Raw genomic sequence first — 14276 nt, 5'->3', positions numbered from 1 at the left:
AACTATAAGACTGAGGTTAGCTAAGAGCGTAATAGAGATATTTAATAAAGACGTTCTAAATATATATCTCTACTAGTAATAGAGGTTTTAAGCTTAAGTAGTCTAGATATAGTAGATCTTAAAATTTATTAATATAGCTAAGGGGATAAAAGATAGTAAAAGCATTATAAATTACTTTTATTAAGCTACTTTAAGTAGTAGTTATTATATAAACTAGCTTTTACCTTAATTTAAATAATAATAATTACGCTTTATATCTATTAATAGTTTTATTTCTACCTTTTATACTTAATATTACCTTTTTTTTAGTATAACTACTAATATTTATTGCTAGGTCCTAACTTATAAAATCTTCTCTTTTTTCCCCTAGTTATTATTACTACTATTACTATACTACCTACTTTAGGTCCTCTAGACCCTTATAACGCTAATAATATTATTAATATCTCTAATACTATCTCTAATATATTGCTGAATTTCTCTATATCTTAGTATATTAATATTAATATATATAGTTATTAACTATATCTTATACTACTAGGCTTTACGCCTCGCTATTATTAATAAGAATAACTATATAGATAATACGCCTCCTCTCCTACCTCCTAATAATATCCCTCCTCCTCCTCCTCTTACTAATAATCCTCTACCTCCCCTAGCTAATAATACTATTATAAGTAATACATACCCCTTCTCCTCTTTCTTCTTACTCCTCCTCCCCCTTAGAGCTAAATAAATATAAATAGTAATTATTAGTAAATTATATCTATAAATTAATACTAATAAATTATTATAAAGTTACCTAGGAGTATATTACTTATACCCTTATTCCTAGCTTCTAATAGCTAAGTAGTATTAAAGCTACTATTAAGTTATTAACCTTACCTATCTACTATAAGCCTATCTTTAATACTAAGACTATTAATACCTTTAGTATTAATAAAAAGTAGAACCTACCTATAGCTATACTATAAGTAGGTAGTAATAAAGTAGAGGAGAAGTATAGCTACTATACCCTTAGTTAGGGTATATAGGATAAATATATTATTATACTACCTAGCTTCTAGTGCTTAACCTAAAGGTTATATACTAACTACTATTATAATTTATAGGGCTCTAAGTGCTCCTATTATAAGTATAGTAATTATTAGCTATTATCTAATACTAATAGGTTTATAGGGAAATAGACTCTAGCTCTAGCTATATCTTTTATTACGCTATTATTACCTACTATACCTATACTATCTTTACCTCTACCTAATAACTCAGCCTTACTAAGGTCTACTAGCCTAGACCTTAAGCAATATATCTAAGAGTATACCAGTATAAGTCAGCCTTAATAGGCTAGCGCTAAGGCTAAAATTAATATATAGAAGAGGGCGTTCCTATTATTACGCACCTATAAGTAGTAATAGTAGTAGTAATAATAATATAAGCAACTTATACTTAAAGATACTAAGGAGGACCTAGCTAACTAGGCTATATTATTACTAAGCAACTTACTCTAAGTAAGTTACTATTACTAATACTCTGTTATTCTCTTCTCTCCTTATCTTAATTTTACTATTACTAATAACTACTACTATAGCTAAAAACTCTATAAGATATATAAGCTATTCTCATATATAGGCTATTAAGGTTAGTAGGCTATTAAGGCTAATAGGCTATTAAGGTTAATAGGCTATTAAGGTTAGTAGGCTATTATAATATATATTTAGGGTTAGTAGTTAGGGTTAGTAGTTAGGATTAAGGTTATAGTTAGGTTAGGGTTATAGGATATATTATTTACTATTTTAGATATATATTAATAATTAAGTATATAGATAAGTATTAACAATTAAGTATATAGATAAGTATTAATAATTAAGGCTAAGTTAAGATATATATTAAGCAAATTATATAATTATTAGTTAGGTATATCTAATCTTAAAACCTACTAGTAAATATAGTTAGTATAGCAATTGCTACTTAGTAATTATTATATATTAAAAGTCTAGTTTATAACTGTTGTGCTGAGGCGCTCCGCTTTCCTTCCTCTAGGGCTCGCCACTGGAGTCAAGGCATCTGGTATCCCGTTGGGTTGTATCCACGGCAACGGTGAATTACATCGAAAGCCTCAATGACGCATGGAAGTCGCCCAGCTAGGCGCTATCGTGGACCGCGTAGACGTCGCTAGCTGGCGAATGAGAGAGTTGTTTGGCAGCTTCTTCGATGGCGCATTCTCTAGCAGGTAATCCTGATCTGCCTGCTTCACTTCTCACCTTTCATCACAACCTATAAACTCTCGTTCATTTGAACGTTTCGACTACGTATTTTAGTGCCGGTTATCATCTAGAGGTTGAGGCGAATCAGCGCGCTCGAAATACCTCTTAGTTGCCAAAGAGAGAAGCCAATCAGCTCTTCGATTTCGTCCCGCTTGGATTCGTCTTGCGACGTTCGGATGGATAAGCTTGCGACTAAGGTACCTTACTGAGCACCGGCCGACCAGCTCAGAGTAGAGGTGCCATGCTTTCATAGTACCATAGTATCTACTTTTTTCTTTCTTTGCCAGCGTAGAGGTGCGGCAGTTGGAGGGCTCGACATGTGCCGGATTGTTGGGATATCGCACCATCGCACAGAAACAGAGCATGGTCCGTTTCACAGCACACGTGCTATAGGGTGGTGAGCAGTTACTAGATAAAGCCAGGTAGGTTATCGTCTAGCTCGTGATCTAAAGGTAGGCAAGACAAGATGGTTCGACTTCGGCCGTTTTTCGAACGAGCCCGGGACTGAGCAATGTGATGATCGGCAGGGCAGAGACCATCTCTGTATCCCACTGAATCGGGGAGATCCCAATAACGTCCCTCTTTCGATTCGTGTTGCTCTCGACATGCATATTTCTCGAACCCAGGTTCTCGGGAATCCCGATGAGCTGGTCAACGGGGGGACTTTGAGGAAGCTGCATGGAAGACTTCTTTTTGTTTTGTTTTTCCCCGGTTCCTTTGGAGCTTCCGCACCTAGACGGACTATTTGCTGCGTGGCTGGCTGGTGGCCTCTCCTCTCGTGGACGCTGAGACTCGTTATCCCACATTAGGGGCCTTGGTGAGAGTCTTAGTCGAGGCGGATGACGTTGGGAGGCTTGCAGTAGTAAGACACTTGACTAACGCTCGTGTGACGAGGTGCCCGCGGATGATTGGTCTGCGGAACGAGATGCCAAAACAGAAAGGGGTCCCAAAAAGCCATCGTTTGCGCTATGCGTGTAAAGTGTTGCGGGAGAAATGTTCCTGACACGGGGGAGTCGAGTCGTCTACACAAATTCCCCTAGAGGCTAAGGTAGGAGGTGGACCAGGAACGTGCTTGGCGACACGGACGGGATTGCGCCGATCGATTTTCCGATGATACTAGTCCCGCATTGCTCAGAATGGGACTCTTTCGTCCAAGTTTTGCGAGACATGAACCCAACAAGAAGTTGGAAGATTTGGATCTCGTCGTCCGGAGCTTGCTCCTGACTTTCGAGGTCGAGACCATACGAGCATGTGATTGGCTGGGCGCGCTCGAGCAGGAGTCAGGGCCGACCCACCGCAACTCTGTTTCTTTTTGCGTCCACGATTGGGAAGGCAGGGGGGATGCCGTTTTAGGAGATTATGATGTCACCAGGCGCAATGACCATCCCGTGCTTGTACATGACGCATCTGTCGGGAGCGGGAAGGAGAGCTGTGACGACAGCCCGTCCGACCGCATCTTGCCCTTTTTTCTCTCCCATCTTCTCAGCCGCGCGAGGCTTACGCGCACGGATTGCAGCTGAAGGAAATAATGACAATATTGGGAAATCGGATGAGTGGAGGAAGCTTGGCCTGGTTTTGATCAGTTGAGCAGAAAAAATCAAGATACCGTGGGGGATTGGGGGCTGGGTTGGTGGGAAAGGGATTGGATCAAGGAGGTAGGTGCATATTAATGGAGGATTTATTGCGACTCCACGTGTGAAGTCGGGATGACGTGGGGCAATAACGTCACTGGCAAATGAGCAAGCGCCGCGACGGACTGGACACCGTTTAAGATTTCATCTCAGCACTAAACCTCCTCATTTTGGATGGAATAAGAAAGCAAAACGGAAGGAGAAGAGCCACGATGGGAAGACGATTCCTATTTAGCATCACTTGACAGGCGTCTAGCGTCTTGTTTGGTTCCAATAACTTTCCCCCTCGTCGAAGCTTTTAGAGACATCAGGGGTGGGACGCCACGATGCTACACCCATCACACCCCGGGGCATGTGTGATTGGTTGGGCGTCGTTGATTCCGTGGTCGCTTTGGTGGGACAGCTTCTTTCCCCCATCCACTTTTTTCTTGCCTGCCCCCGTGCCGGCCTTGCGCTCTGCACTATTTTTTTTCTTCCTTCTTCCCTGGCAGAGACACCGGGACATTGGACAGTTTGGACCAATTTGGAACATTTGGGACCTTCGGGTACCACGCCGAATCCCACATCATCTCACAAAGCATCTCAGTAATCTGCGTTGCGGAGACGGAGAGGACTGACCGAAAGAGACTGACAGAGACAGAGAGGGAGAATCTGCCTCGCCTCTCGTCTACCTTGCCTGACCGATGCTCTGCTCGTCCAAGATATTGACCGATCCTCGACCTCTGGTCCGGTCCACTCGATCACCATCTCTTTTGCTGACCGCGCGGGAAGGTACTTAAGCTTCCAAGGTAGCAGAGAGAGCTGCCGTCGGTGAAGGCTGAGACGCTCCGTCGAAAAGAGGAAAGGGAAGGAGGCACTACAGCAATAACAGGCCGGGCCGGACTAAATCACTGTGACTGTCACTGCAGCTTCTCGTCTGTTCAACCCGACCGGACAGACGCTTCTCATTAATACCCGCTGCGTGAGGTAGTCACGATACCTTGTACACACCTTGCGGTCTTCCATCGTCATCGGCCTGCTTCCCGTCTCTCCTCCCTAGTTCCATGTCCCCCCGGCCCTGGCATCCCAGGTACTGCCTTACCTGCCTTACCTTACCTCACAACACCAAGGCGAGCTTAGCTTTGCTCTGTAAGCTACGGGCTCTGCCTTTTTCTGATTTTTTAATCACGTCCGCCGTCACCTCGACCTCCAATCCCATCCTCGACTGAGGTGACCACGAGAGTTCTCACCCAAGAACACGGTCGCCCTAGCCGCTCTCAGACGACAAAGGGATCGACACGGGGGTAAAAGGTCCAAGATTGTTTTTTTCTCAACCAAATGCCGCCATCTGCGTAACAAGCCACCATTGCGACGACGCCGTTCAGCCCCTCAAAACACCCCGAGAACGGTCTTGGTCTTGCTCCTCCACGTCCTGCTCCTCCGTCGTCCACCGCTAGCCATTTTCTCTCCTCCGCCCTCCGCCCTTCCCGTCTTGTCATCTCATCTTTTCTCCTTCCATTCGACACGAAACGCTTTCGTCCCGTCCGTCCTTGGCCATCATTCCGTCGCAGCGCCTCCAAGGCGAGACTTCTATTGCATTCTTCGTGTTTTTTATTTTTTTCTCTTTCCCTCTCCGGATTCACGTTGCCGCAACGCGACGTCGGCCAAGGTCCGATATCCACTTCCACCCAGCCCAGGATTTCCACAACCACAACCACAGACCAAACCACCAAACACAACAACGCACCCGCGGCGTACGGAGTGCATCCCGCGCCCGCTTCTTCTGACAGGCCTTGACCGGGGATCCTGCAGAGTCCCAACACCAAAACTCACCATCTGACCCGCCGGTATTGACCAGCTTTTGGACCTCGCCCCGGCCAGGAAACAACAGCCTGGGTGTGCCGCGGTGCGCGCCCTTCTCCACCCGGCACAGCAGAATCGCAGCTTCCGGACTCGACCACACTGGCACCCTCGTCAGCTTCATCCACTTTGGACCACTTTGCGCGCACCACCCCGGTTCGCTTCTGGTCCTTTTTCTCTCCCACCTGCCCTTGCGCCGCTCCCGCATCTCCCCTCCTGCATCGCAAACAACTCCCAGCACCTGTCTTGCCCTGCCCGCGGTGTATCGCGTCTGCCGACTCAAACCCTATCCTCACCAGCGGGCCCAGAATCGACTCTAGAAACGAAGCATATACTCACAAGAATACCGCCAGAAGCGCATTGGCCTGACATCAGGACCCAGCCCCGAGCCGACCATTGGTTGAGGATGAGAGAAGTCACAGATACTGATACCAAATCCTGCCGATCACTTGGCTGAGCGGACGACACATACACCCTGCCCGCCGCCATGCATCCTCCCCCGCTCCTCGGTGTGGGCGTCGTTGACCTTCTCGAGTCTGACCCCCGACCGAGCTTCGTCGTTACCCTTCCGGCTTCGTTCAAGGATTCCCTTCGCGCCGAGGTCATTTACAACAACCCGGCCCTTACCAGCAAGCCCGCCCTTCTCGAGGTTCTACAGTCCATATCGAGTCTTGACCACACAAGATTCTGGGACTGGATCACGGCGCAAGACGCCACCTCTCCGTCGTTTCTTTACAACAACCACTTCTGGACCAGGAATGTCGTTCTCAACAGATGGGTAGTTGTGAGCTCCAACGACTTCCCGCCCATGTCGGAGCCTCCTAGGAAGATACGCCTCGATGGATCGCGAGGAAGAGAAGCGAGCAGCGGAATTCTGCACCCCCACGCCTCGACTGTCCCGTCCATGTCTTCAGCAGACTCGTCCGAAGAGGATTTACCACACCCCCGAATCGTTAGAGCGACTACTGAGCCACCGTTAGTTTTGCCAGACTTTATGCCGGATCAGGAACCGTTCCTCGACATGATCGACAGCGTCAACTGGAGCTCAACCCCTCTGGGGCCCATGGATAGTTGGCCGTCGATGCTGCACCAGTCGTATAGCCAGATCCTGTGCAACTCTCAACCCACAGCAATCTACTGGGGACCCAAATTCACCACCGTTTACAACGAAGCATACGGAGAAATGATAGGATCGCGACACCCCAACTTGCTCGGCCGCTCCGTGACAGAAGTGTTCCCGGAAATCGCAAATCAGCTTAAAGATATGATGGAGAATCCAGGACAAAGCCGCCGGTCTAGCAGCGAGGAGGAGTTTTGTTTCTTTGTGGAGCAACCCGAAGGTCCGCCACTGGAAACGTACCTGAAATGGTCACTTGTTCCGGTAATACACGACAATCAGTGCCTTGGTTTCATCCATTTGATATCGGACACCACGATGTACCACCTTTTCCGCAGACGGATCCAAATGTTGGTCGATATGGGCGAGGAACTGGGCACCGCCAAAGACGTCAAATCGTACTGGAGCAAGCTCATCGAAGAGCTTTCGGAATGCGACCCAGCTTACGATATCCCGCTTGCTATGCTATATTCGATCGAACGGGCCGGATCAGACGCTGGTAGCGAATCACGACACGATTTCGAACATATCTGCCGTCTGGAGGGTGCTCTCGGCATCCCGAAAAACCACCCTATCATGCCCGAAACGCTGCGGTTGAAAGAGACAGACGCAGGCCTGGCGTCTCAGTACCGTGCCGCCCTGCGCAGCCACGGGCCACTAATCATCAGGACTTCTGACGGGAGCTTGCCGAAAGATTTATTGACAGGTCTACAGTGGCGTGGCTTTGGTGATCCATGTGAGGCGGCTATCGTCTTGCCCATCCGACCGACCAAGGAGGAGGAAGTAATGGGTCTGCTTGTCCTAGGCCTCAACCCTCGGCGACCATATGACGATGCTTATAACTTATACATCCAGCTCTTGGCCCAGAAGCTGACGACATCGCTGGCATGTACCGTCCTATTGGAGGAAGAGAGGCGAAGGGGACGAAACGCAGCCGAGCAAGCAGCCTATGACCAGGCCATGCTGAAGGAGAAGCTGGCCTACCAGACAAAGGAGGTCATTGAGTACACAAGGCTGTTCCAGACTGTGTCCGACTTCATCCCCAACGGTTTCTCCATCGGTGACCACCAAGGAAACATCACCTTTGCCAACAACCTTTGGTACCGCATAACTGGATATCCTGATAACCAGTCTGAGGATGGAGGTGCTTTCTCTTTTGTCCTGGAGGTTGACCGAGAAAAGATACGCGAGGCGTACAAAGAACTGCGCATAAAGGATGAAGTTGAATTTGAGTTCCGCGTGCAAGGCACTGAGCACACCAATGGACTGCTGGCGCGCAGGTCTCCCTTTAAAGCCGATCTTTACAGCGAACTCGACAACAAGTTGGAGCGGTATGTTATGGCCCAAGCAAAGGCAGAACGCGCCATGGACGGAACCATCATTCGGACTTTTACCTGCCTGACAGATGTGACGGCACACAAGAGGACGGCTGACGAAGCAACCAGGCGGACCCAGCAAGCACAAAACTTGAAGCGGATGGCGGAGCTTGCGACGGTCGGAATGTTTGACATAGATACCGGAGGACGCCTTTTGGGTGCGAACAATGCATTCTTCGAGTTGTGTGGTATTGAAAAGGTGGATCTCACGCAGCACGAAGTCCGGCCATGGCAGACATCAGTTGCCAAGGAGGACCTTCCTATCCTGACCGAGTCCTTGAACCGGCTGGTGTCTGAGAAGAAGCCGCAGACAGCTGAGATTCGATTGAACACCACCTGGACGGCTGAGGATGCCGGAGGAAACCTGATTTCGGCTCCGAGATGGGTGAATGCTACTTTCATGCCTGTCAGCAATTCCGATGGTGTAGTGCAGTCGTTCACTGGCTGCATCAGCGACGTTTCCCTGCAAAAGTGGCAATTGGAGACGGAGACGCGACGTACCGAAGAGGCCATCGACTCGAAGCGACAACAGGACAACTTCATCGACATGACATCTCACGAGATGCGCAATCCTCTCAGCGCCATCGTTCACTGCTCCGATGCCATCATTGCCTCCCTCGCGAGATGCGAAGAACTCGCCAACCGCCCATCCAGTCCGATACTGATCAAGTCGCCACCTGAAGAGGATAACGGCAAACACTTTGATATGAAGCAGCTTCTTTCGGACAGCATTGAGAACGCCGAGACAATCGTTGCATGCGCCCAGCATCAGAAGCGAATCGTGGACGATATTCTAACCATGTCGAAGCTGGACTCCAAACTATTGGCTGTCACGCCTTGCACGGTCAACCCGGTACAGATCGGGGAAGAGGCTATCAAGATGTTTGATGTGGAAGCACGCCGCGTCGACATCGATCTCAACATGAAGGTTGACAAATCGTATCGGGAACTCGGATTCGATTACCTCGATCTAGACCCCTCGCGTGTCAAGCAGGTTCTCATCAACCTACTCACCAATGCACTCAAGTTCACCAAGTCGGGGTCGATCCGAAATGTTTCGGTTTGCATGAAAGCCTCCCGGCAACGACCTACCGATGAGACGTCAGCCGTTACCTTCATACCACGATCTTGCCACGAGGAATCGGAATACGAACAGCCTGCCTTGGAAGGTCGCAGAGATCCTATATACTTGATGTTTGAAGTCAAGGATACGGGCCAAGGCCTTTCTGAAGACGAAAAGGCGAACCTCTTCAACAGGTTTGTGCAAGCGAGCTCGCGAACGCACGTCAAATACGGCGGGTCGGGGCTGGGACTGTTCATCTCGAGACGTCTGACCGAATTGCAAAAGGGCGCCATTGGTGTGTCAAGCTTACCAGGAGTGGGATCCACGTTTGCCTTCTTTGTCGAGGCATACGTACCGTCCGAGGCATCCCGGAGAGAGGCCGAGTCTGCAGCTGCGGCCGTGAGGGCGACAACGCTAGCCATCGCTGCCACCACCCCTATTTCGGCACCGCGCATTAGATCGCCCACGAAAGAACAGAGGACACCCGGCTCGCAAGTAAGGCCGAGATCTCATGACCCTCGACTCGATGGCATTCTGGTCGTGGAGGACAACCTGATTAACCAGCAAATCACCCGCCGCGGTCTGCAAGATAGGGGATTCACCGTCGACGTGGCCAATCACGGCATCGAGGCGTTAGAAAGACTCATGCAGTCGATCTCCCTGCAACAAGAGGAGGAGCAAGAGTACTTTAGCTCAAGTCTCTCCAGCGTTCAGGGGCCCCCGGTGCCCATCAACCTGATCCTTATGGACATAGAAATGCCGATCCAGGATGGGCTGACGTGCACAAGACGAATCCGCGAACTGGAGCACGAGGGGCGGGTGTTCTGCGCCAGTGGCGGCAGGATCCCCATCATCGCCGTGAGCGCCAACGCGAGGCCAGAGCAGATGCAGCAGGCCAAGAGCGCGGGATGCGACGACGTTCTCGTGAAACCCTATCGGATGCCCGAGTTGATTGAGAAGATGCAGGTGGTTGTACGGCGGATGGGGGGACTCTCTCCCGGCTCGCCTATACTCTAATGGACGGGAGGACGAGGTAGAAGGAGGGTACGGTCTAGCTGGTCACATGGGTCACCAAGAGCTGGTGGTCTATGCAAAGACGGATATGGCGTTTTAGGGGAGCCCCAGCAGGACTGGGCTCGGGAAACTGGAAGGACTTCCGGGCGTTGGTACGGTCACGCCTTTTTGTGTCATGGGGTTGTGCCCATCGATGGGTGGGAAGCACGAAAGATACCAGGCTTGGCTGCGTACTCGTGGTGCTGAATATCACACGCAGGAGAGACTTGGCGCCACCGTGTTGGCGGTGAGGCGTGGTCAGGGTTATCTGATAATTGGAATGGCCGTTAGCGTAGACGGGAGAGGGTATCTCCCAGGGAATTATTGCATCACAGGAGAGCTCACCCGACATGGTCATTGGGTATGGGGAATGGTAACGGCCTTTAGATGACGAGACGGAATAATACCAGACGGACTAATCCGAGGTTCTCATCGTTGCGAGGTGTTGATTGAGTGTGACATGCCGGGTCCTCAATGTGTATCTGTCCACCAAGCGATGTGTAAACCACCGGCCTCGACCGAGGCTATTCAGGGGTTTGGTTGTTCTTGGCAGGTTGCAAGCCGCCGCGCCTCGAGGCTTGTTATTTTCCCGTCCGGTTGTGAGTGTCCGCAGAACCCTTTCACTCTTTGATGGGCATGGGTGTGTATTTGCTAGCGAAGTTTTGTCGGGTGAAGGTCGTGTAAGTCAAGTCGAGAGAGGTGAGGTTTTCCTATGCTGAGGCGCAGAACATTTTCGTCTCGAAGACAAGGAGGCAGAAGAGTGAGACGAGACGGAGAAATTTATGATTGGTCGGATGGATGAGTCCCTGGACTGGACTGGATGGATGCAGCTGCTGCAGGAGGTGAGGTGCAGATTGCGAAAGTGTAAGGCCACGGCGGCCCCACCGTGGACGGACGCCGCGGGGCTTTCATGGTTTGGGGGTCGGGTGCGGGGTGGAAGGAAGGGCCGGTGGTAAGCCCCGATAGACGTGGACACATGTCAAAAGATTGAGTGGTTATGGTATTATGCAGCCCTCGGTTTTGGGCTGATGATCTGAAGTTCGGTAAGGTAAGGTAGCCTACCTTACTGTTCAGATATTGTTCATAGGCATTGCGGCATCTTAGGTACGCTCGGGCGGGAGGGGTAGGGTATTTCGGATGAGGGTCCCCGCCGTCGGCTTACGGGTTGAAGGTTCCGGCGACACTGCACTGAGCTCATCTTACGAATGGCCTTTGGAGATGTGATTTGGATAGACTGGTAGTTATTGTTAAGTATTAATTAGGTAAAGCCGGCGAAGATATCCTATCCCAACCGGACATTGGTAGAGAGAGAGATGTCGGAGTCGGTGTCGGATGTGAGAGGTGGAGCTTACCCCTTCTAGGCATGTAGCTCAGGGAGCTTAGGTAGGTAGCTCATGCATGGGCCGGGGCGCACCTAACACCCCTCGTCTGTTCCACTGCTCGATGTTCTTCTCGCAACGCCGTCATCCGCCACACACACCCCCGTAGGAGCCGTAAAAGTTGGGGAGAATCCGAGAGCTCTTTCTTTCCTTATCCCGCTAGAAGTATTTCCCGGCCCAAGTCTGAGGTGCTGCGTCCGCTTTGTCCTTACTTTCCCTCCCACTACCTTACCTAGTCGGTGTACCTATTTAAATAGCTAAGCCCCTCCCTTCCATGTCCCGGCCCAGTCTTGTGCTTCGGCTTCGGAACGTCACCACCATCACCACCCCGCATCGACGAATTGCTTCTTCTACCACCGGCTTCGGGTATACCCATCTCGACACACGAACGCAGCGGACGAGCAAGATACGAGAGGACTGTCGTCGTCGGTTTTCCGCAACGACCGGACGAGAACGAGAACGTGAGAGACTGTATCTGGGAAAGGTCGTAGGAAGTCCCGCGAGGCTCAACGACGAGATGGCGGACCGGGTTCATCGCGTCACCATGTTCAAGATCGCGGACGAGGGGCAGAGGAAGAGGTTGATTGAGCAGTACAAGGTGCTGGGCAGCTCGCAGAAGAAGGTGTGTATATTGGTGTTGGGTCTCCTTGGGGGGCACTTGTTGTGTTTCTGGCGGCTTCGGAGTTGGGGTTTCGGAGGGGTGATGCCATCTCCCAATCTTCACTCACCTACGAAACTACTCTCCGAGTTGTCATTTGTGATAACGAGACCGGCCGTCTAGCCTTCTTCCGACGGGAAAACAACCCCCTTCTTTCGCATCATTGCTGACGGAGCCACCGCAGGACGGAAAGCCCTACATCCTCTCCATGGTCGTCGGCCCCGCCATCGACGACCCCCGCAGCCAGGGCTTCACCATCGTCGCCAAGACCGAGTTCGCCTCCCTCGAGGACATGAAGTACTACGACGACGAGTGCGCCGCCCACGGCGCCCTCAAGTCCTTCGTCAAAGAGAATCTCGATGTGGGCGGCGTCATGTCGGTGTACTTCAAGCCGGAGGCCATTGCGTCGCTGTGAGAGCGAGTTCGTGGACTTGGGTGAGGAGAGAGGTCTATGGGAAGTAGGTTGTGAGTTTCACGTTTCTCGGTGAGATGGCGTCACGGGACGTTGGTAGAGACTGGTGGTTTATCACCTTACTCGGTTACAGGCGAATTCCAATTCCATTGTTGCCGGTTATGGACAGGTATCAAGCTACTAGTATCACAGAAACACACAAACGCACCTAAAAACAACCCGGTTGCCTCATCCCTCATGTTTTTGTTCATTTCGTTTTCAAAACGTGCAAACCCAAAGACATCTCAACACCCTCCGTCACTCGAGGTATCCGAAATCACGAGGCAGCGGCAGCAGCGGCGGCGGCAGCCGAAGCGGGGGCAGCCTCGGCGGTAGTCTCGCCGTTCGTCCCGGCGGCGGCGGCGGGAGCGGCAGCCGGGGGCGCCACATCCCCCCCGCTCTCGACGAACCTCTTCAGCCCGTCCATCCACGCCGTGAAGGCCGCCTCGAGCTGCCCCACCAGCGTGAGCTTGACGATGTGCGCCAGCGGGCCGTAGAAGGTCTCGTAGCACCGGTACTCGGTGCCGCCCCCGTCCTCGGTCTCGAGGAACTCGTGCACGCGCTCCGCCCGCAGCAGGAACGTCGGCGGGGTGTACCCCGTGGTCTTCCAGGCGACGCGGTAGCCCTTGAGGCCCTTGTGCTCGCCGCCCGCGGTCGTCGTGATCACCTTGTTGAAGTCCTCGAGCTTGGTGATGATGCAGTGCGAGTTGGCGGACGGCTTGGCCGGGTCGAGGCCGAGGTGGACCTCGAAGGTGACCTGGGCGCCCTCGAGCATGAGGTCGGCGGGCTTGGCGTCGGCGACGGAGGAGCCGGCGAGCAAAGGGGGCAGGGGCTCGGTCGGGACGCGGTTGACGGTGACCTTGGGGAACATGGGGTTCCAGGAGGGGTAGGTGGCCGGGTTGACGAAGGCGGCGAGGACGGCGAGCGGGGGTTTGGCGATGGGGGTGGCGTAGGCGATGGTGAAGACGGCGCCGTCGTGGCCGAGGGTCGGGGTGGGGAGGACGGGGGAGACGAGGGTGGGCGCGAGGGTGGCGGGGATGGAGTCGGCGCCGTTGTCGAGGTGGTGGGCGGGTTTGGGCTTGAGGGTCTCGGGGAGCTGTCTGATGTTGTCCGGGATCTGGGACTGGATCCGCTGGCGGATGTTGTCCATCTTGACGGCCATTTTCTTTTGCGTTCTTCTCTTTGGGGGATATGAGCGTTCTGCGGGTGATGTTGGTGTATCTAGAGGTGAAGATGATTTGCGAGAAGGAGAATGAGGGGAAGTTGAGGTGTCGGGGAGAGCAGAAGGGGGAGAAAAGATGAGCCGTTTAGTTGCCTCGATGGTCTTCTGATGTGTGTGTGTGTGAGAGAGAAAGAGAAAGGGAAAACTGATTCAGGGAATCTGTAGCAGGAGGCCATCGGATTGGGCAGTCGAGGTGGATGTCACAGCTTTGTCCGCCGAGAAG

At 51.5% G+C, this 14276-nt stretch overlaps 3 protein-coding genes across 3 annotated transcripts; 2 read left to right on the top strand and 1 right to left on the bottom strand.

The window, feature by feature from the left end:
- Positions 1-6221: 6221 nt before the first annotated feature.
- On the top strand, positions 6222-10307 carry CkaCkLH20_13184 (histidine kinase group protein; the record flags this gene model as incomplete). The annotated part of the gene is made up of 1 exon (XM_038895895.1): positions 6222-10307. The coding sequence occupies one exon, from the start codon at positions 6222-6224 to the stop codon at positions 10305-10307; it is 4086 nt and encodes a 1361-aa protein (XP_038738807.1).
- A 1932-nt stretch (positions 10308-12239) lies between these two features.
- CkaCkLH20_13183 (stress responsive A/B Barrel domain-containing protein) lies at positions 12240-12795 on the top strand (the record flags this gene model as incomplete). Its single annotated transcript, XM_038895894.1, has 2 exons — positions 12240-12344; positions 12565-12795. 2 exons carry the CDS (start codon positions 12240-12242, stop codon positions 12793-12795), a joined length of 336 nt encoding a protein of 111 aa, XP_038738806.1.
- A 313-nt stretch (positions 12796-13108) lies between these two features.
- Positions 13109-13993, bottom strand: CkaCkLH20_13182 (uncharacterized protein; the record flags this gene model as incomplete). Its single annotated transcript, XM_038895893.1, has 1 exon — positions 13109-13993. One exon carries the CDS (start codon positions 13991-13993, stop codon positions 13109-13111), a length of 885 nt encoding a protein of 294 aa, XP_038738805.1.
- Positions 13994-14276: the final 283 nt, after the last annotated feature.

The sequence above is a fragment of the Colletotrichum karsti genome (assembly GCF_011947395.1).
Source record: "Colletotrichum karsti strain CkLH20 chromosome Unknown Scaffold76, whole genome shotgun sequence".
Lineage (NCBI taxonomy): Eukaryota > Fungi > Ascomycota > Sordariomycetes > Glomerellales > Glomerellaceae > Colletotrichum > Colletotrichum karsti.
The sequence above is the reverse complement of the archived record's forward strand: the minus strand, read 5'-3'. Positions and strand labels throughout refer to the sequence as shown.